General features: G+C 63.9%; 1 protein-coding gene across 1 annotated transcript; it reads left to right on the top strand.

The window, feature by feature from the left end:
- Positions 1–455: 455 nt before the first annotated feature.
- Positions 456–22,276, top strand: MUC6 (mucin 6, oligomeric mucus/gel-forming). Its single transcript, XM_088832035.1, has 32 exons — positions 456–513; positions 2,211–2,273; positions 2,682–2,925; positions 2,993–3,119; positions 3,347–3,437; positions 3,507–3,616; positions 3,795–4,002; positions 4,092–4,214; positions 4,526–4,646; positions 4,728–4,866; positions 4,954–5,058; positions 5,195–5,267; positions 5,354–5,491; positions 5,710–5,871; positions 5,949–6,043; positions 6,129–6,261; positions 6,563–6,812; positions 6,891–6,943; positions 7,036–7,145; positions 7,574–7,725; positions 7,881–8,022; positions 8,101–8,211; positions 8,528–8,713; positions 8,789–9,028; positions 9,172–9,328; positions 9,770–9,907; positions 10,096–10,158; positions 10,630–10,662; positions 10,987–11,190; positions 11,282–11,509; positions 21,610–21,760; positions 22,099–22,276. Exons 1-32 carry the CDS (start codon positions 456–458, stop codon positions 22,274–22,276), a joined length of 4,386 nt encoding a protein of 1,461 aa, XP_088688161.1.
- Positions 22,277–23,460: the final 1,184 nt, after the last annotated feature.

Raw genomic sequence — 23,460 nt, 5'->3', positions numbered from 1 at the left:
CCCCCAGCAGAGCCCTAGAGGGGAGCCCAGCATCTCCCCCAACACGCCCCAGACACGCTCCTCTCAGTGTGGCTGAAGGTGCCGGGCTGACTCCCTGCAGTGACCCCGGGAGACTCCTGGCAACCGCAGATCGAGTAAGCACCGGAGCTGTTTGCGGGACCCCAGAGGGTGTGGCCAGCCCCCGGCCCAGGGGTGAGTAATTATGGGCCTGCTGCCCGCTCAAGAATTTTCTAAAGGCCACGTCCTGATAAAGCAGCGCCGGAGATCCTGTTTGGCCGCCGTGGCGCCCGGCCGGCCGTGGCGTTGGGGGACGGAACGTGGGGCTCGGCGGGCGTGGTGGGCAGGTCTCGCCCTACATAAGGCGCCAGGCACCCGCTCGGACCGCACAGGTGCAGCCAGCCGCAGTGTCCCCCGTGGAGGTGCGGGTCCAGCAGTGACCGCTCCCGCCTCGCGCCATGCTTGGGCTACGGCTGCTGCTGCTCCTCTCCTGCGTGTGGGCCCTGCTCGGCGCTGGTGAGTGGGGGCCCGCGGGCACCGGAGTGCCAGACCCCTCGAGGGCCCCTCCGCGTGGGAGCATCTCCAGGCCTTCTCGCCTCAGAGACCCGGCAGGAGGCAGGCAGGCCACGTGGTCGGTGATGACCAGGAGATGACTGACAGGCCAGAGCAGCCTTTCCCTGCTCCGAGGCCGCCCTGCTGGCCAAGGCCCACATGTCCACACGAGTCGGGGGGCAGGGGTCCCTCGGGACGCAGGTGTGATGGGCAGGGGACAGAGGTGGGGCCTCAGTGCCTGAAGCCTGGCATTGGCACTCCCCACCGGGCCCTGGGTCCTGAGAGGCCTCTGGGGTCCCCAGGGGCAGCCAGAGGGCGTGCAGGGGGCCTTGTGGGCACTGAAGTCAAAAGACTCTGGGGAGTCCTGGCTGTGAACAGCAAGCCCGAGGGGGGCTCTGGGCCTCGGTTTCCCGGTCTGTAAAGTGGGCGACACTCCCCTGCGTGGCCAATGTGAGGATCAAAGAAGTGGGGACTGGAAGGGCCGCCCCACCCACGTCAGGCCGTGGGGACACAGGTCCCCCTCTTCCTCCCCCAGGCCCCTCAGCCAAGCACCCCTCAGAAGGGGTCAGCCCAGAGCGGTCACCCCATGGCCAGGGGAAGCCCTTCCTGTTGGCTGACCAGGCCTGACCCAGAGCCCAGTCTCGAGCCAGGAGGAAGCCTACCTCCTTAGCTCCTGCCCCGCTGTGCCCCTTGGCAGCCCCAGGGCCCCTCCAACCTCAGTGTGGAGCTAGGGAGAGGTGCCCGGCCCGGGGGCAGGCCGCAAGGCAAGTGGGTAGCCCTGGGCCCATTCTACCCCTTACCTCCCACGAAGCCCCTTCCCCACCCCCCAGGCACCACTTTCTCACCAGGGGTGGCTCTGAGCACCCAGGACCCCTGCCCAGCCAAGACTGCCTCCCTAGGCCCATTCCATGCCCTGGGGACCCTCAGACCTGGGCCCAGAACCAGGGGGAGGGAGACTCCAGGAGCCAGCCAGGGTGGGTGTAGGACGCAGGGGTGGTGAGGGGCGTGGCTTTGGAGCCGTGGGGGTTTGGGCTGCAAACGCGGTGGGGTGGGGGCAGGAAAGGGTCTCTAAGCGCTGGCCCCAGAGGAGGTGAGAGGGAGGCCCTGCCTTCCTGAACCAGAGGCCCGGAAGCACCGGCTCCAACCTCGGGGTCTGGGGGCCAGGGACGCCAGGATGGAGGCCTCTGAGTGGTGCCCGGGCCAACCAGAACGGGCAGTGCAGGAAAGGCCACCAAGCGTGCAGGAGGAACAGCGTGTGTGCCAGCCCCACGGGCCGTCCAGGCTGGCACAGCAGACATGGCTCCAGGCATTGTGGGGGCTGGTGGTGAGCCAAGAAGAGGCGCCAGAGGAACCCCCGCGTGGTGGGCACTGCAGGGGAAGGGGGCCAGTCACCACCCCTTCGGCTGGCTGGGGACCCTGTGGCCATCAGGCAGACAGGCCTGCTCCTGGTGTCACCCAGAGGGACAATGTGGGCAGCCACCACGCTGGGACTGGGGAGTCGGTGTGGCCAGGAACCCGCGCACCCCAAGGCAGGGGGCACAGCGGGCGGGGCAGGGACAGGACCCCGGGGTGCACTCAGATGACCCTGCCACCCACCAGCACTGGGACCTCACCCCCAGATGTGGGCGGCTGCATGCTGACAGGGGGCCCTGTCCTCCCAGGTCTGGAGGACAGCTCCTTGGTGCCCCCAGGGCTCCACAGGGCAAAGGACAACCCACAGACAGGTGAGGCTCACAGGCAGCCCCGCGTCCTGAGGAACTGCCCAGGGCACGGGGCCACAGCCTGGCTACAGGGGGAGTGTGGTCTGGAGCCTCTGCGAAAGGAGACCCCAGCCCACCCCTCCCCCGGGGGAGATGAGGTCATCCTGCCGAGGAGGCAGGGGTCCTGCTGAATGCGGGCTAAGCTGCCACTTCACGTCCCAGAGCTCAGCCGCAACAGAGGCCCACACTCCCGTAAGGCAGACCCAGCCCAGAGCTGGGTGGGCATGGAGATGTGGGCCCCTTTCCCCGCCCACCCCAGGGGGCGCCTGGAGACTGGGAGGACTCTCGTCTCCAGTGTGGGCTCCCCAGGACCCCAGAGCTTCTCTGCCAGCTGGGAGGACGCAGGGCTCCAAGACCCCACCCTCTCTGCAGCTCCAGACAACAGGGGCCAGTGCTCCACCTGGGGGGCTGGCCACTTCTCCACCTTCGACGGTCACACGTATGACTTCTCGGGGACCTGCAACTACATCTTTGCGGCCGTCTGCAAGGACGCCCCCTCCACCTTCAGCGTCCAGCTAAGGCGAGGGCCTGGTGGGAACATCTCCCGCATCATCGTGGAGCTGGGGGCCTCTGCGGTCAGCGTACAGGACGCAGTCATCACTGTCAAGGACCTGGGGTAGGCCGGAGAGCCAGGAGGGGCAGCTGGGGGCCCGGGGGCAGCGCTGACCACGGTTGCCCTGCAGGGTCGTCAGCCTGCCCCACACCAGCAACGGGCTCCAGATCACACCCTTCGGACAGAGCGTGCGGCTGACGGCCAAGCAGCTGGAGATGGAGCTGGTGGTCATGTGGGGTCCCGGTGCCCACCTCATGGTAAGGGCGTCAGCAGGGGTCGGGGGCCGGGCTGGGGAGCCTGGGCTTTAAAGGGGCTCGAGGATGAGCCAGTGAGAAATGGGTTCCCAGGGAGGAGCCGGGGGGCAGGCCTGGGTCCCGCCCTGTGAGGGGTACTGTGCCCCTGGAGCAGGCGTGAGTAGCTCCTGGGGGGCGCCGGGGCCCTGTGCCCCTCCCCACCCCCCCGACGGCGGTGCCCACCCCTGCAGGTCCTGGTGGAGAGGAAGTACATGGGCAGGATGTGCGGGCTGTGTGGGAACTTCGACGGCGAGAAGACCAACGAGTTTCTGAGCGAGGACGGTAGGTGAGGGCTGGCGGCCTCCCTGTGGCCTGGCAACCAGGGTGCTGACCCCGCCCTGCCTCCCCCAGGCCAACTGCTGGAGCCCCACAAGTACGCTGCCCTCCAGAAGCTGGACGACCCCAACGAGATCTGCGCCTACGAGGCCATCCCCAGCCCCCAGCTCCTGCAGGCAGAGCATGTGTGTGAGGCGGCAGGGCTGGACTCCCGGGGTCGGAGGTGGGGGGCCTACCGCTGGGGTGGGGCCGGCCCATGGGGTCTGACGGGGACCCAGGCCGGCAACACCCCAGCCTCACAGGGCATGTGTGTGGTGGGGAATGTGCCTTGGCCCCCATGACCCTGCATGGCCCTGTGCCCAGGCCCAGACCTGCCTGCAACTGCTGACCCTGGTGGCGCCCAAGTGCACTGTGCCCCAGGATCCCTTCCTGCTGAGCTGCCAGGTGGACATGGCCGCGTGCGTCCAGCCCGGCCGGCACAACTGCAGCTGCGCCACGCTGTCCGAGTACTCACGCCAGTGCAGCATGGCTGGCCAGCCCGTCAGCAGCTGGCGGGGCCCCAACCTCTGCTGTGAGTGCCGGGGAGCGAGCAGAGAGGGTCAGGGCAGGTGGTGGGGGGTCAGGCCGGGGGCCCCTCTCACAGGGCCACTCGACCTGCAGCTGTGGGCCAGTGCCCGGCCAACCAGGTGTACCGGGAGTGCGGCGAGGCCTGCGTGCAGACCTGCTCCAACCCACAGCACAGCTGCTCCAGCTTCTGCGCCTTCGGCTGCTTCTGCCCTGAAGGTGAGGGCACCACCCTCCCCGGACCCCCGAGAGGAGCCCAGAGCTGGGCCTCCACCCGCCCACCCCAGGCTGGGAGCCAGGACCTGTGGCCGCAGACGCTCCGCTGGGACTTGCCCCAGGGAATTCTCTGCCTCACTGCGCCCGGGGCCAGTCCTCACCCTCGGGGAGCGAGGCGGTGGCAGGGGCAAGGCCTGCCGCCCAGGGGGCAGCACCCAGGGAGGGGGCAAGGCCAAGGGTAGGGGCTCTCCCATGCCCCCACAGGCGAGGGAGGGGTCCCCCAGCTGCAGCCCCAGGAAGCCCCTCTCCTGCAGGGATGGTTCTGGATGACATCTCCAAAAACCACAGCTGCGTGCCCGAGTCCCAGTGCCCCTGCATGCTCAGCGGGGTGGTCTATGCCCCCGGGGAGGTCACAACAGCTGCCTGCCAGACCTGGTGAGTGCTGGGCCACGGGAGAGGGCGCGCAGGCCAGTGGGGGGACACTGGCGGACGCTGGGTCACGCCTGTCACCCATAGCCGGTGCTCAGGGGGCCACTGGGAGTGTGAGGAGCGGCCCTGCCCACGGCGCTGTGCCCTGGAGGGTGGCTCCTTCGTCACCACGTTCGACGCCAGGCCCTACCGCTTCCATGGCACCTGCACCTACGTCCTTGTCCAGGTAGGACACACCTCCACCAGGGGCCCCGCCACAGGTCGAGGGACACCGTGAGCACCCTGGGGCCTGACCTGAGCCACCCTCCCCTAGAGCCCCCAGCTCCCTGACGGCAGCTCGCTCATGGCTGTGTTCGACAAGTCTGGGTACTCACACTCAGAGACCTCCCTGGTCGCTGTCATCTACAAGTCCAGCCAGGTGAGGCCACCCCACCTGCGCCCACCTGGGGCCCCAGGCAGACGCACCCCAGCTCCCGCTTCACCCTGCCTGGTCCTCACGAGGTGGGGGTTTCCCCTGCTCCCGGCCCCCTGTAACTCAGGCCTCCTTCCCCCAGGACAAAATTGTGATTTCTCAGGACGAGGTGGTTACCAACAATGGCGACACCAAGTGGCTGCCATACAAGACCCGTATGTCTCCAGCCCCACCTGGCACCCGGGGCCTCACTGAGCTGGGTCCCAAAGCAGGCCACCCGCTGAGGCCCCTGTCCCCTCAGGAAACATCACGGTCTTCAGGCAGACATCCACCCACCTCCAGATGGTCACCACCTTCGGGCTGGAGCTCGTGATCCAGCTGTGGCCCGTGTTCCAGCTGTACATCACCGTCGGTCCCCAGTTCAGAGGCCAGACCAGAGGTGAGTCCCACCCCAGTCTGCCCAGGGCTGGCCCAGAGGCCCCTCCCCGCCCAGCCTGGCCACCCCAGAGGAGGAGTGCCCCGCAGAGCCTGGCACTGACCCAGCCCATCCAGCACCACAGCTGGCCCTCCCAGTGTGGTTAGGGGAGGAGGGGGCCTTGGGGAGCACAGGGCAGGACAGGAAGGAGCACGGGCCACCCACCCTCGCCACCGGCTCAGGGCTCTGCGGCAACTTCAACGGGGACACGACAGACGATTTCACCACAAGCATGGGCATCGCCGAGGGCACTGCCTCGCTCTTCGTGGACTCCTGGCGGGCGGGGAACTGCCCTGCTGCGCTGGAGCGTGAGACCGACCCCTGCTCCATGAGCCAGCTCAACAGTGAGTGTTGCCCAGGAGGGGCGGGGTAGGCAGGAGACCCCAGCGGGCAGCTGACCCACGCTGACCTGCCCCCCCAGAGGTGTGTGCGGAGACCCACTGCGCGGTGCTGGTGAAGAAGGGCACGGTGTTCGAGAACTGCCACGCCACCGTGGACCCCAAGCCCTTCTACAAGGTGGGCGGGGCCGTGGGCATGGAGGGGCCCCAGGGGAGACTCTCGCGGTTCCGGGCGGACGCTCATGGCCACTGCCTGCCCGCAGAGGTGCATGTACCAGGCTTGCAACTACGAGGAGACCTTCCTGCACATCTGCGCTGCCCTCGGCGACTACGCGCTCGCGTGCGCCTCACGGGGCGTCCTGCTGCAGGGCTGGAGGAGCAGCGTGGACAACTGCAGTGCGTGGTGGGCGGGGCCTGTGTGGTGGGCGGGACTTGTGGCGGTGGGCACAGTGGGGTGGGCGGTGTCTGCGGGGCCTGAGGGGGCAGGTACAGCGGGGTAGGCGGGGCCTATGGGGCGGGCACAGCGGGGTGGGCGGGGCTTGCGTGGTGGGCGGGGTCTGCGTGGTAGACTGCTGGGTGGGCGGGGCCTGTGTGATGGGCGGGACTTGTGGCGGTGGGCACAATGGGGTGGGCGGGGCCTGCGGGGCGGACACAGAGGCCACCTCCCCAGCACCTCTTGTTCCCCGGCCCCCGGCAGGCATTCCCTGTACAGGCAACCAGACGTTCAGCTATGACAGCCAGGCCTGTGACCACACATGTCTGTCACTGACGGACCGCGAGGCCGAGTGCCACCCCAGCACTGTGCCGGTGGACGGCTGCAACTGCCCCGAGGGCACCTACCTGAACCACAAGACCGAGTGTGTACGCAAGGCCCAGTGCCCCTGCTTCCTGGACAACCACGGGTTCATCCTGGCCGACCAGTCCACCATGGTCAACGGGGTCGTCTGGTGAGCAAGGGCTCCAGAGGGCAGCCCAGAGGGCTGCAGCCCTGCCGAGGCGGCACTCACCCAGCCTCTCTCCCACAGCCACTGCGTCAACGGGCGGCTGAGCTGTCCAGCGCGGCCTCAGATGCTTTTGGGTATGTGGCTGTGACCAAGGCTAGCGGAGCTGCACTGTGGGGGCCTTGGATCCTCTGTGTCCACCTCACCCCGGGGCCCCTTGTTTCTGCAGCAACCTGCTCGGCCCCAAAGACCTTCCAGTCCTGCAGCCAGTCCTCGGAGGACAAGTTTGGGGCAGCCTGCGCCCCCACCTGTCAGATGCTGGCCACTGGCACCCCTTGCGTAAGACTGGGTGGAGTTAGGGTGCTCCTTGGAAAGCAGACCCCACTGCTTGAGGAAGCCAGGAGCGCCCTGGGGCAGACACTCCCACAGTGGATGTCCTGCAGCTTCTTGGTCCACGAGAAGATTCCCACGGGCCCTTCAGAGACGGCAGGCCATGCTCCATCCCACCCGTCTCATGATGCGTGTGACCGACAGCCTGGCTGCCGAGCATGCTCCTCTATGGGCTCCCTGAGGATTGAGAGCCCTGCTGCTTGGGAAGGGGCCAGAGCAGCCCAGCCCCTAGGGGTGGAGCAGGGAAGGCCCAGAGCAGGGTGCACACAGGGAGGGATCTGGGAAGAACGCGGTGGAGGGCGGTCTCAGAAGGGCCCAGGGCTGTAGCGGCAGCAAGTGGGGCCACCCTGCAGGGGCCACTGACCCTCCTCCTGCAGGTGCCCACGAAGTGTGAGCCTGGCTGTGTCTGTGCCAAGGGGCTCTACGAGAACGCCAGCGGGCAGTGCGTGCCCCCCGAGGAGTGCCCGTGCGAGTTTGCAGGTGTCTCCTATCCCCGGGGCGCTGAGCTCCACACCAACTGTAAGAGCTGGTGAGCTGCAGCCCCGCCCGCAGACCCTGGTGGCCCAACTGTCGTCAAGTGCTTGGGCGGGCAGGGGCCCCACCAGCCCACAAGGTCAAGGATCCTGTGGGGCACGTGTGCCCAGGTCATCCCCCGAACTCCAGGACACCCTGCTCCTCCTGCAGCACCTGCTCGAACGGGACGTGGTCCTGCCAGCAGAGCTCCCACTGCCCATCCACCTGCAGCCTCTATGGGGAGGGCCACGTGGTCACCTTTGACGGGCAGCGCTTCGTGTTCGATGGCAACTGCGAGTACATCCTGGTCACGGTGAGCGTGCGCCAGGCCACGGGGGCACACATGGGGCTGGGGTCACAGGGCCGGCTCCTCAACACCCCTTCCCCACAGGACGGCTGCAATGCCAGCGACTCGCAGCCCAACTTCAAGATCCTGACAGAGAACGTCGTGTGTGCAAAGTCGGGTGCCACCTGCTCGCGGGCCATAAAGATCCTCCTGGGGGTGAGCGAGCGGGCGGCCTCCCCAACTGCCCTAGGGCCTCAGAGCCTAGCCACTCACGGCCCTTGCCACCCTCTGCCCCTGACCTCCATGTCCACACCATGCCGGCAGTGTCCCCCAGAACTGGACAACGGTACAGAGGGGAGGGGTCTCCCCCAAGCCTGACCCTCAGCAGATTCCAGGGTGCCCTGGGACCTTCTCCCAAGATGGCCTAGAGGGCAGGCCCCCAGGCTAGGAGAGCTCGGGCCGAGAGGGGGAGCCCCGCAGCACTGAGCTGCTGCCCGGGACACAGGCAGCCGGTGACAGCTGTGTCCCCCAGGGCCTGTCCATCGTGCTGGCAGATGCCAACTACACAGTAAGCGGGGAGGACCCCGGCGTGCACTTCAGGGTCAAGGCTGGTTCCCTGTACCTGGTGCTGGACATCACCATTGGCAGTGCATACAACCTGACCCTCACCTGGAACAAGCACATGACCGTCTTCATAAAGGTCGCCCGCGCCTCCCAGGTACCGCTGCCCACCCTGCGGCCTAGGGGTGTGCGGAGCCCCTGCCTGCCCAGCACCTGACACCAGCTCCTGCAGGATCCCCTCTGTGGCCTGTGTGGCAACTACAATGGGAATATGAAGGACGACTTCCAGACACGCAGCAAGTACTTGGCATCCAGCGAGCTGGAGTTCGTGAACTCCTGGAAGGAGAGCCCGCTGTGCGGCGACACCACCTTCACGCTGGACCCCTGCAGCCTCAACGCCTTCCGCCGCTCCTGGGCCGAGCGCAAGTGCAGCATCATCAACAGCCAAACCTTCGCCGCCTGCCACGGCCAGGTGGGCCCCCGCCGCGCCCCGGCCGCCCGCCCCGCCCACGCCCCGCCCACGCCCCGCCCACGCCCCGCCCCGCCAGCACCAATTGGTCGGGGCGGGTCAGCGGGGCGAGCTCAGCCCCCACCTGACCCGAGGGCCGCCCACAGGTCTACCGCCTGCCCTACTACGAGGCCTGCGTGCAGGACACGTGTGCGTGCGACACTGGCGGGGACTGCGAGTGCCTGTGTGACGCTGTGGCCGCCTACGCCAAGGCCTGCGTGGACAAGGGCGTGTGTGTGGACTGGCGGTCCCCCGACTTCTGCCGTGAGTCCTGCTCTGGCCCTCCAGCCTCTGCGGGGCTGTGGCTGAGCTGCCCGGCTGTGGCGCTTCTCCAGGATGGGCAGCGGGCCATGCCCAGGGAGGCCTTACAGAGGGACCCTGAGCCCTGAGAAACCCTGAGCCCTGAGGGACCCTGAGCCCGGGGGGACCCTGAGCCCTGAGGGACACTGGACACTTAGGGACACTGATTCCCTGAGGGACCCTGAGCCCGGGGGGACCCTGAGCCCTGAGGGACACTGATCCCAGGGGGCGGGGGGACACTGAGCCCTGAGGGACCCTGAGCCCAGGGCGATCCTGAGTCCTGAGGGACCCTAAGCCCGGCGGGGGGAACACTGAGCCCTGGGGGACCCTGAGCCCTGAGGGACCCTGAGCCCGGAGGGGGGACCCTGAGCTCGGCTCTGCCACTGATGGTGTCCCTCCCCCCAGCCGTGTACTGCGACTTCTACAACACGCACACTCAGGTGGGCGGCGAGTTCCAGTACACCCAGGAGGCCAACTGCACGTGGCACTACCAGCCGTGCCTCTGCCCTGCGTGGCCACAGAGTGTCCCGGACAACATCGAAGGTCCGGGCGTGCGAGAGACGGGAGGAGGGCAGCCTGCAGCATCAGGACCACGGACAGGCGGGGGGCCTGACGGCAGGGGGCCTGATGGGAGGGAGCCTGACAGGCCCTCCGGGAAGGCCAAGGCCAGGGGAAGGGGGGCTTCCGGCTTGGGCACTGAGGCCTGGCCATCCTCTGCGTGCACCTCTCAGGCTGCTACAACTGCTCCCAGGATGAGTACTTCGATCACGACAAGGGGACGTGTGTGCCATGTGGTAAGCTCAGCCACTGCCCGCAAGCCCCCACCCCTCACAGAGCTCCCGACGAGCCCCTGTGCGCCCCCGTCCCTGGGACACAGCCAGACACACAGGGAAAAGGATCAGTCCTTGCCTCCCCCAACCAAACATCCACTCTTCCAGCCTCTGGTCGCAGGGCATATCCAGGCCTGCTGGGGAGTGTGTGTGCAGGGCAGGGACCTCCTCTGGGTTCAGCGACAGGCAGGTGGGGGGCACTGACCACCACCTACAGTGACCCTGGGGCAGCATCCAGCCGGCCCCATCAGTCCCGCCAGGCCCATCCATGCCGACGTGGGGGGTGGGGGAAGGATGGGGGGCTCCGTGGCAGCTCTAACCCCCGGGTTCCTAACTCGGGCCCTGGGGACACAGCCCAAGGCTTTGCAGGGCCTCCCTGGGTGGGGGGCAGGGTGGGCAGGGAGGCAGCGCTCCTGACCTGCCCCCCTCTTGCAGTGCCGCCGCCCACCACGCCAGCACCCACAACAGGTGATTGCATACACACGAGGGGTCGCAGTGACACAGGCTCTTCCCCGGGCTCTCCTGGCTCTTCCTCTCCAGCCCGCCTGTGTCTGTGTCTGCTGGGGCCACAGCTGGGCATGCGGTGTGGGAGGCAGGGGCACCTGGGCCGGGCCTGGGGGAAGCAGTCAGACGGGAAGGGCAGGCAGGCTTCAACACCCGGCCACCGAGCACTGCGGGGCCTCCTGCCCAGCCCAGGGGCTCGGGGGCCCAGCAGGGAAGAGAGGGCTCCTCCCCAAGGGTATGTGGGGGCAGCTGCCTACCCCACAACAGCAGCACACGTGTCCCCCGCAGGCTCCCCTGCCACAGAAACCACGCCAGTCATGGCTACGGCCAGCACCACGCTGACCCCCAGCACTGGGCTTGGCTCCCCAACAACACCCACGGCCCCCACGCAGACGCCAAGCTTCCCGGCCACAGCCACGGCTACGGCCTCTTCATCCACACAGGCAGGGACAGCCCCGACCACCCGGACACAACCAGTGATCTCCTCGGAAGGTAAGGCCCAGGCGGGGGCCTGGCAGTGAGTGAGGAAGCACCCGGGGCGTGTGGGTGGGGCTTAAAGGGACACCAGGCACCATCCCTGCAGAGTCACCTCGGAGCACCTCTGCTGTCACCACCCGGGCCACGTCCGCACCGGCCCCCACGGCCACGCAAAGGTCCACAGCCACGGGCCCTCCCGTGACCTGGGCCACCACACGGCCCACGGGGCCCTCCCTCAGCACCGCCACGCAGTCCACAGCTCGGACCACGGCACGCACAACTGCAGCCTCGCCAACCCTGGCAACGTCAGGAACTGCCACAGGGCACCCCACAAGTAAGCACGCCACCACCACCTGTCCCTGCAGAGGGGCCTCCACGGGGCAGCCCCGGTGCCCAGCCTGAGCTTCTGGGCCAGGGGAAGAGAGCGGCCTTAGGAGACCCCTGTGACCATGGGCTTAAGCTGGGGGTGGCCCGCCAGATCAGTACACTCCTCTCCACACATCTCCCAGACACCGACCCGCACAGCCGTCCCCCACAGCCACCCTCACCGAGGGAGTGCCAGGGCTCCCAAAGGCCCCTGAGCCAAGCACAGGCCGCAGCTTGGGGGCAGGGCCACCAACTTCCCATTCCCCTGAGAGCAGGAGGGAAGAGGAAGCACCTGCCTGAGGCCGGGACAGAGGAGCCCACCCTGAGAGTAGGGCTGCTAGGGAGGGACCCCAAAACCCACTGCATTCAGGGTGCAACAAGGCCCACAGACAGTGCTGGGACAGGGGGCTGGGAGAGGAACAAGAGTCACCAGAAAGCTGCTGGGCACCCCGGCAGGTATACTGGAGCCACAAGTGAGGAGGCCGGTGTGGAAGGTGTGGGCGAACCCACAGCAGGGAACCAGGGGGAGGGGGTGAAATGACGCCCCTGTTTCAACAGCATCCTCAACACATCGACGGACCCCCGAAACCCTCACCAGTCAGCAGACACAGCGCACGGAGCCCCCACGGCCACCAGAGGGCACCACAGGGCCCAGCACAGCACACACGGGCCTGCAACCAACGGCCTCCACCGCCCGGGCCGAGGGCAGCACCAGTCACAGCACAGCGACTTCCCCCTCCACAGCCACCCTCACCGGGCCACACCCCGCCCCCACTGCCCACTCCAGCACCACTCTTTCACTCCCTGTCCCCACCACATCCCAGACAACAGCTCCACCCACAGCAACACTCTTCCAGACCGCCACACCCCACCCAACCCCATCACCTCCAAAGACCCTTCCAGTCCACGTGTCAACATCAGCCACCCCCTCGGTGATGACAACTTCTCACCATGTCATCACCCTGACCAAGTCCCATACCACTATCTCTACCACAAAGGCAACAGGCACCCCTCCTCCATCAGCACACACCCCTGAAACAGAGACAGTACTCACACCCACAGCCACACCACTGACAACCAACACCACAGGGACAAGCACACCCAGAGCCACACCCCTGACAGAGACCACCACACCCACAGCCACACCCCTGACAGAGACCACCACAACCACACCACTGACAACCATCACCACACCCACGCCATTGACAGAGACCACCACACACACAGTCACGCCACTGACAACCATCACCACAGGGACCACTACACCCAGAGCCACGCCACTGACGGAGACCACCACACCCACAGCCACATCCCTGACAGAGACGACAACAGAGAACACCACACCCACAGTCTCACCACTGACAACCACCACCACAGGAACCACTACACCCACAGTCACACCACTGACAGAGACCAGCACAACCACACCACTGACAGAGACCACCATACCCACAGCCACTCCACTGACAACCACCACAAAAACCACTACACCCACAGTCATACCACTGACTAAGACCACCACACCCACAGTAACACCCCTGACAGAGACCCCCACAACCACACCACTGACACAGACCACCACAGGGACCACTACACCCAGAGCCACGCCACTGACAGAGACCAGCACACCCACAGTCACACCACTGTCAGATACCACCACACCCAGAGTCACACATCTGACAACCACCACAAAACTCACTACGCCCACAGTCACACCACTGACAGAGACCACCACAACCATACCACTGACAACCACCACAAAAACCACTATTCCGACAGTCATACCACTGACAGAGACCATCACACCCACAACCACACCACTGACACAGACCACCACAGGGACCACTACACCCAGAGCCACGCCACTGACAGAGACCACCACACCCACAGTCACATCACTGACAACCACCACAAAAACAACTACACCCACAGTCACACCATTGACAGAGACCACAACACCCACAATAACACCTCTGACAACCACCACAAAAAACACCACACCCACAGTCACACCCCTGACAGAGACCACAACAGAGACCACCACACCCACAGCCATATCACTGACAGAGACCACCACACCCACAGTCACACCACTGACAACCACCACCACAGCCACACCACTGACAGAGATCACCACACCCACAGTCACACCACTGACAGAGACCACCACACCCACAGTCACATCTCAGACAACCACCACAAAAACCACCACACCCTCAGACACACCACTGACAACCACTACCACACCCACAGTCACACCCCTGACAGAGACCACCACACCCTCAGTCACACCACTGACAACCACCAAACCCACAGTCACACCGACAACCACCACAACCACAGTCATAACACTGACAGAAACCACCACATCAACAGTCACATCTCAGACAACCACCACAAAAACCACTACACCCACAGTCACACCACTGACAGAGAACACAACAGAGACCACCACAACGACAGTCACACCACTGACACAGACCACCACACCCACAATCACACCTCTGACAACCACCACAAAAACCACCACACCCACAGTCACACCACTGACAACCACCACACCCACACCACTGACAGAGACCACCACACCCACAGTCACACCACTGACAACCACCAAACCCACAGTCACACCACTGACAGAGACTACCACACCCACAGTCACATCTCAGACAACCACCACAAAAACCACTACACCCACAGTCACACCACTGACAGAGACCACCACACCCACAATAACACCTCTGACAACCACCACAAAAACCACCACACCCACAGTCACACCACTGACAACCACCACCACACCCACAGTCACACTACTGACAGAGACCACCGCTACCACAGTCATATCACTGACAACCACCAAACCCACAGTCACACCGACAATCACAACCACAGTCAAACCACTGACAGAGACCACAACAGAGACCACCACACCCACAGCCACACCCCTGACAGAGACCACAACAGAGACCACCACACCCTCAGTCACACCCCTGACAGAGACCACCACACCCACAGTCACACTACTGACAACCACCACCACACCTACAGTCACACCCCTGACAGAGACCACCACAACCACAGCCACACCCCTGACAGAGACCACCACACCCTCAGTCACACCACTCACAGAGACCACAACAGAGACCACCACACCCTCAGTCACACCATTGACAACCACCACCACACCCACAGTCACACCACTGACAGAGACCACAACAGACACCACCACACCCACAGTCACACCACTGACAACCACCACCACACCCACAGTCACACAACTGACAGAGACCACAACAGAGACCACCACACCCACAGTCACACCATTGACAACCACCACCACACCCACAGTCACACCACTGACAGAGACCACAACAGACACCACCACACCCACAGTCACACCACTGAAAACCACCACCACACCCACAGTCACACCACTGACAGAGACCACAACAGAGACCACCACACCCACAGTCACACCATTGACAACCACCACCACACCCACAGTCACACCACTGACAGAGACCACAACAGAGACCACCACACCCACAGTCACACCACTGACAACCACCACCACACCCACAGTCACACCACTGACAGAGACCACAACAGAGACCACGACACCCTCAGTCACACCACTGACAGAGACCACCACAACCACAGCCACACCCCTGACAGAGACCACCACACCCACAGTCACACTACTGACAGAGACCACCACACCCTCAGTCACACCACTGACAACCACCACCACACCCACAGTCACACCACTGACAGAGACCACAACAGAGACCACCACACCCACAGTCACACCACTGACAACCACCACCACACCCACAGTCACACCACTGACAGAGACCACAACAGAGACCACCACACCCTCAGTCACACCCCTGACAGAGACCACAACAGAGACCACCACACCCTCAGTCACACCATTGACAACCACCACCACACCCACAGTCACACCACTGACAGAGATCACAACAGAGACCACCACACCCACAGCCACACCACTGACAGAGACCACAACAGAGACCACCACAACCGCAGTAACACCTCAGACAACCACCACAACTACAGTCACACTGACAATCACCACACCCACAGTCACACCACTGACAACCACCACCACACCCACAGTCACACCACTGACAGAGACCACCACACCTTCAGTCACACCATTGACAACCACCACCAGACCCACAGTCACACCACTGACAGAGACGACAACAGAGACCACCACACCCACAGTCACACCACTGACAACCACCACCACACCCACAGTCACACCACTGACAGAGACCACAACAGAGACCACCACACCCTCAGTCACACCCCTGACAGAGACCACCACACCCTTAGTCACACCACTGACAGAGACCACAACAGAGACCACCACACCCACAGCCACACCACTGACAGAGACCACAACAGAGACCACCACACCCTCAGTCACACCATTGACAACCACCACCACACCCACAGTCACACCACTGACAGAGACCACAACAGAGACCACCACACCCACAGCCACACCACTGACAGAGACCACAACAGAGACCACCACACCCTCAGTCACACCATTGAAAACCACCACCACACCCACAGTCACACCACTGACAGAGACCACAACAGAGACCACCACACCCACAGTCACACTACTGACAACCACCACCACCACACCTACAGTCACACCCCTGACAGAGACCACCACACCATCAGTCACACCACTGACAGAGACCACCACAACCACACCCCTGACAGAGACCACAACAGAGACCACCACACCCTTAGTCACACCATTGACAACCACCACCACACCCACAGTGACACCACTGACAGAGACCACAACAGAGACCACCACACCCACAGTCACACCACTGACAACCACCACCACACCCACAGTCACACCACTGACAACAACCACCACACCCTCAGTCACACCACTGACAGAGACCACCACAACCACAGCCACACCCCTGACAGAGACCACCACACCCACAGTCACACCATTGACAACCACCACCAGACCCACAGTCACACCACTGACAGAGACGACAACAGAGACCACTACACCCACAGTCACACCACTGACAACCACCACCACACCCACAGTCACACCACTGACAGAGACCACAACAGAGACCACCACACCCTCAGTCACACCCCTGACAGAGACCACCACACCCTTAGTCACACCACTGACAGAGACCACAACAGAGACCACCACACCCTCAGTCACACCATTGACAACCACCACCACACCCACAGTCACACCACTGACAGAGACCACAACAGAGACCACCACAACCACAGTCACACCTCAGACAACCACCACAACCACAGTCACACTGACAATCACCACAACCACAGTCACACCACTGACAACCACCACCACACCCTCAGTCACACCCCTGACAGAGACCACCACACCCACAGTCACACTACTGACAACCACCACCACACCTACAGTCACACCCCTGACAGAGACCACCACACCATCAGTCACACCACTGACAGAGACCACCACAACCACAGCCACACCCCTGACAGAGACCACAACAGAGACCACCACACCCTCAGTCACACCACTGACAACCACCACCACACCCACAGTGACACCACTGACAGAGACAACAGAGACCACCACACCCACAGTCACACCACTGACAACCACCACCACACCCACAGTCACACCACTGACAGAGACTACAACAGAGACCACCACACCCACAGTCACACCACTGACAACCACCACCACACCCACAGTCACACCGACAGAGACCACAACAGAGACCACCACACCCACAGTCACACCACTGACAGAGACCACAACAGAGACCACCACACCCACAGTCACACCACTGACAGAGACCATCACACCCACAGTCATAACACTGACAACCACCAAACCCACAGTCACACTGACAATCACCACAACCACAGTCACACCACTGACAACCACCACCACACCCTCAGTCATACCCCTGACAGAGACCACAACAGAGACCACCACACCCTCAGTCACACCCCTGACAGAGACCACCACACCCACAGTCACACTACTGACAACCACCACCACACCTACAGTCACACCCCTGACAGAGACCACCACACCCTCAGTCACACCACTGACAGAGACCACCACAACCACAGCCACACCCCTGACAGAGACCACAACAGAGACCACCACACTCTCAGTCACACCATTGACAACCACCACCACACCCACAGTCACACCACTGACAGAGACCACAACAGAGACCACCACACCCACAGTCACACCACTGACAACCACCACCACACCCACAGTCACACCACTGACAGAGACCACCACACCCACAGTCACACCACTGACAGAGACCACAACAGAGACCACCACACCCACAGTCACACCACTGACAACCACCACCACACCCACAGTCACACCACTGACAGAGACCACAACAGAGACCACCACACCCACAGTCACACCACTGACAACCACCACCACACCCACAGTCACACCACTGACAGAGACCACAACAGAGACCACCACACCCTCAGTCACACCACTGACAACCACCACACCCACAGTCACACCACTGAAAACCACCACCACACCCACACCACTGACAGAGACCACCACACCCATACCCCTGACAGAGACCACCACACCCTCAGTCACACCCCTGACAGAGACCACAACAGAGACCACCACAGCCACAGTCACACCACTGAAAACCACCACCACACCCACACCACTGACAGAGACCACCACACCCACAGTCACACCACTGACAACCACTACACCCTCAGTCACACCCCTGACAGAGACCACAACAGAGACCACCACAGCCACAGTCACACCACTGAAAACCACCACCACACCCACACCCCTGACAGAGACCACCACACCCACAGTCACACCACTGACAACCACTACACCCTCAGTCACACCCCTGACAGCGACCACAACAGAGACGGCCACATCCCAAACCCCACCACTGCTCAAAACCACCACAGGGACCACTCAAGCCCAAAACTCGGTCAGCACAGTAACAACCTCCGCAGCCCCGATACCACGCTCTACTTCAGCCTTCCTCCCTGTAACCACTTCTCCACCACTCACTGCTGTCTCCCTTGCCTCTACCAGCAGAGGCACGGGGACACCTGTGACACACACTGCAACAGCCACTCCCAATGGGCCACACAGTCCATTCACCACTCACTCCACTGCCACCTTTTCTGTCCACACCTCCTCTCACACAGCAGCTGTGTCGACAGGAGCATCCTTCTGGACCACCACCACCCATCCCTCCCCATCACACCCAGAGACCCTTCCCGTCCACGTGTCGACACCTGCTACCTCCTCGGTGACTTCAACCTCTCCCCACATCATCACCCCAACTGGGTCCCACGCTACCCACTCCACCCCAACGCCACTGACACACAGCCCGGCCACACCCACGGCACCCACATCCCTACCGCCACCGTTAACAGCGACAGCAGGGAGCACCACACCCACAGCCCTGCCACTCACCAAGACCACAGCAGGGACCACGCACACCCAGAGCGTGGTCAGCACGGCACGGCCTCTGCACTCCAGCCCCAGCACTCCACTATCTCCCCCAGCTTCTCCAAACCCGGGCCACAGCCCGTCCCCCACCTCTGCTTCTGTGCCGACTCCCGCACAGACCCCCGCTCCCTCCTCCACCGCGCGCCCCTCCTCCCCACCCTCTGTGTCCCCTCCTCCTCACGCGCCCTCGAACACCGCTCCTTTCACACCGTCCTCCCCGTCACCTTCTGCGGTCTCCCCGTCGCACAGCGCCCCACCCGTTAGTCCAGCTCCACACAGTCCCTCCCCGTCTGCACCTCTGACCGCACCACAAACAGCCTCCCTGCCGACCAGGCCCCCTTGGGAAGCCACCGCCACGCCCAGCAGGTCCTCCCCCGCCCCGCCCTCGTCTCCCACCCTGTCCCCGGTCCCCACTGTGGGCTCCACAGTCCTGTCTACACCCCGGACCACAGTCAGCAGCCCCGCTCTCCCCGTCCCATCCTCTCAGTCCACCACCTCACAGTCCACCTCTCTCACCACCCAAACCCCCACCCACGGCCTCCTGTCTTCCACCCTGGGGGTGACAGCCATCCCAAGTTCTCCAGCCACCAACCTCACCACCAGACAGCCGAGTACTACCGGGCCGCAGGCTACCGTGTTCCTGACCAGCTCCATCACTGCACACGGAAGCTCCTTCTTTCCCACCACTGGGTCTGTGTCCACTGAGAGCCAGTCCATCTCTCTTGTCACATCTCTTCCCAGCTCTGCAGGTGAGTGACATCTCTGCAGCCACCTCATGACCCACGGGGCACACCTCTTCTCAGCCTTGTCTCTGCGCTCTGGACAACGCTCTGGGTCGCTCCCATTGGATCCCCGCGTTTTCTTATCCCCTCACACCTCCTGATGACCCTATGGGTGCCGCCTCTCTCCCAACCTCTGCTGCACCCCATCACGCCTTGCCCGCACCCACAGAGGCTGGTCCAGTTCTCACAGCAAGTGCATCTTTCTTCCCCCTAAAGCCATCACTTGCCCTGCCTAGGGATGGTCATGCAGCACAGGACAATGAGCAGACTTGGGGTCACGCATAACAAGGTGGAGCCACAGCCACAGCCTCTGACCAGCCCTGGCGCGCCACTCTAGGCCTCTGAGCTCTGGTGCTTCAGCCGTGTCCTGGGGGTGTCTAGAAGGACGGCATCACACCCCCACCCCCCTCTCCATCTTGTCCTCTGCTGCTTTCCTGTCCTCTGGGCCTCTCCTCAGCCTTTCCTGGCCAGGTCCCAGTGAACTCCAGCCTGGCCAGCCTCCCCCAGGTTGCGGAAAGCACACGCACACCTCACTTCAGGTGCCTTCCGGGGCTGAACTGAACTAGCGGCTGGGGCGCCCGTGCTCCAGGGCCGGCGCCGGCCTAGATCTCAGTGCTGCAGGTGCCCCCAGCTTTGCTGTGCCTTCCTGCTCGAGAGCTGCCTGAGCCCCGTCCTCCAAGGCTGCCTCTCCTCACCTGGCATGCATCCCCCAGACCAGACTCCTCTCACACAGCCCCAGGCTTCCCCCAGCGTGACTTCCACCACTGCAGGACGGCACTGAAAAATAGCGTTTTCTCTTGTCGGACAAGAACAGGGTAGAGGCTGCCCTGAGGAGACGCAGAACGTGGGATGAACGAGCAGGCGCAGGAGATCGAGGGGAGGGGAGTGGGGGCAGTGGGAACCACAGGGAAGCATCCAGAGCTCTGTCTCCACCAAGCCTCTCACTCCACCTCCAGCAGAAGAGCAAGGCAGGCAGGGCATGAAGCCACAGGGAGGCCTCGCATGGGGGCAGGTGGGAAGGCGAGACAGACTGTCCAGTCTTCCCTTTTTCACCCAAGTCCCACACTGGCAGTTCTCTGATGGGCACCCAAGACAGGCTGTCAGTGCAGCCTGCCCACTGGGATGGATGCAGGGCAGAGCTCACAGCCGGGCCCACAGCCCGCCCCACCCCCAGTAGCACGGACCACTGCAGGGAGCCCTCGCGATACCATCTGTCCCCATGGGGTAGACTGACACCTCCCCCACCCCTCTCACAGGTACTGAGACCAGCAGACCAGAGACAGCTCTGCCCACAGGTTGGTGCTGGGCTGGGAGGGAAGGTGGCAAGGGAGGCTGGGGGCTGAGCATGGCTCCGCCACGCCCAGGGCTGGAATCCGCCTCACCCTCTGAGAAACCCTCGACCTTGAGGGACTCTCAGTGCAGCCAATTTTCAGTAAGAAAATACACGAGAAAGAGACTTAACATCCGGCTTTGTTTCTACGCAAAGCTGTGCGGCCTGACCTCGGTGGGGCTGCCGAGGGGAGCCGGCCCGGGGCCCAGGGGAGACACCAGTGTGGGCAGGGGCCCACGTGGCCCCGTGCAGATCATCGAAGCAGTCAGGCAGCTGGCAGCCTCCCCTCGGCGGAGCCAGCACCACCCGCTGTGCCACACAAGGGGTTAGAAAGCCGCATCCTCGAGCAGGCATGCCAGCTCCCGCTCTCGAGGGGCCAGGTGCGGAGCCCCCAGAGGCCGCGCCCCGGGGTCGCCGGCTGACACCCGCCTCTCCGCGCCCAGGGGCCTGCAGCGTGAAGGAGTCTGAGGAAGAAGTCACCTACCAGGGGTGCACGGCCAACATCACGGTGACCCGCTGCGAGGGTGTCTGCACCTCCTCAGCCAGGTGAGCCATCGGCCCTGGGCAGTGTCTGTCCGGGTCGTGGGCTGGGAGCCCACCCTGCCCGACAGAGGCACTTCTCACGGAAGCTAGGCAAGATCCACCGAGAGCTCCCAGCCCAGCAGCGTGCCACCCCAGCAGCGTGCCACCCCGTCAGGTCACCCCGGCTCCCACACACACACCTGCCTGCGCCACACCAGCTGGGGGCGGGGGAGCTCAGAAACAGGAGCCAGCCCCTCCCTGAAGGCCCAGGCTGGGGTCCTGGCGCCCACCTCTCTGAGGCCCGGGAGGGGCACCCCGAGGCGGCCGCCCTGACGCACACTTCCACCACCGTTCCTCTGCAGCTTCAACACCAACACCATGCAAGTGGCCAGCACCTGCAGCTGCTGCCACCCTGTCAGCTCCTCCGAGAAGCCACTCCTGCTGCCCTGCGCGGACCCTGCAGGGCGGGGGCGGCAGCTGACACTGACAGTGCACGTGTTCAGCAGCTGTGCCTGCCGCCGCCGGCCCTGCGGAGACTAGAGCTGTGTCCACAAAACCGCCCAGACACGCTGGGCCCCAGAGCCCCTTCCAAGGCACAGCCGTGGCCTCCGAGAGCCCTGGGCCCCTGAAGGGGGTGCGGGCGGGGGTCCTGCAGACTCCAACTGGACCCAGCAGGCTGCACTGGACTGGCTGGCCTCTGGGGCCACACAGGGAACTGCCTGCCACGCTCACTGCTCGTGCACACAGCCTCCAGTCCTGCTGGGACCAGGACCCGGGGTGACAACAGCAAGGGAGGCCGTCCAGAAGGGGCTCCTGGGGAGGGCGGGCCCCCGAGCAGAGGATCGGGGAGAGACACAGGTCACGGCACACAGAGGGAATCAAAGGGGGAGGAGCACCCCACCTGCCTGCCGACAAAGCTCACCCTGGGGAGGGGGTGCCCAGGCGCTGTGCAGCACAGCCCCGGTGAACAGATGGCAAATAAACTGGTCAAAGCACAAAGGCTCCCAAAGATTCCTGTCGGCTCCCACGCTCTCACATTCACAAGTCCCCAGACCCACTCCTGGTCCACGGGACTGGCCCAACATCAGCCTGAGCCCAGAAGGGACACTGCTGCGGCCCCAGGCCCTCCCCTCCCCACCCGTGCAGGCCCTTGCCCCCCTCCTAGCTCAGGACTACTCTCCCGTGACACCCTCCATCTGGAGGGACCCTGCACCCCACCTGTGGCTGGGGTCACCCTGCCTGAGCTCAGCAGGGTTACTCTCCAGGAAGGAACTCTGGGGCCCACTTGTCCCCTAGAACCCCGCCCTCTAGAAGGCGGGCCCCCAACACGCACGGGGTTGAGTCCTGCTGGCTCAACCCACGTCCTGAGTCCAAGTGCAGAGCAAAAGGCACGTCATCTGGACTCACCGAGGCTTCTGCCATGTGACCAGGGAACTGGGGCCAGATGACAGCCCGTGTCATTGGCACTTACGGCCCCACAGGATCCTTCCCTCTAGAGACCACACGTTCCCATCACCACCCCAGCATTGCTTTTGCTTTGCAGATGGACACTCAGCTAGAATGGTGGATGGGGGGAGGGCATGGGCTAACAGGAAACCAGCCCAGAGCTGGGCAGTCCACACACTGGGGCTTGAACGAAAAGCAGGACGGCCACACCATCCACCTGCAGTGCCAAATGGCACCACTAGCTGCCTCTCACGCGTAGCCTCAGGCCCCATGGCCAC

This window comes from Moschus berezovskii, chromosome 25 (assembly GCF_049115385.1).
Source record: "Moschus berezovskii isolate FMDL1 chromosome 25, NW_MosBer_1.0, whole genome shotgun sequence".
NCBI lineage: Eukaryota > Metazoa > Chordata > Mammalia > Artiodactyla > Moschidae > Moschus > Moschus berezovskii.
This window is presented reverse-complemented; position numbering and strand designations above follow the sequence as displayed.

Excerpts from the sequence above, each read along its gene's own strand:
- MUC6 (XM_088832035.1), top strand. The coding sequence starts at position 456 with ATGCTTGGGCTACGGCTGCTGCTGCTCCTCTCCTGCGTGTGGGCCCTG. Across the intron at positions 3,120-3,346 it reads GTCCCGGTGCCCACCTCATG|GTCCTGGTGGAGAGGAAGTA; the intron begins GTAAGGGCGTCA and ends CCACCCCTGCAG. Across the intron at positions 5,872-5,948 it reads CTCCATGAGCCAGCTCAACA|AGGTGTGTGCGGAGACCCAC; the intron begins GTGAGTGTTGCC and ends CTGCCCCCCCAG.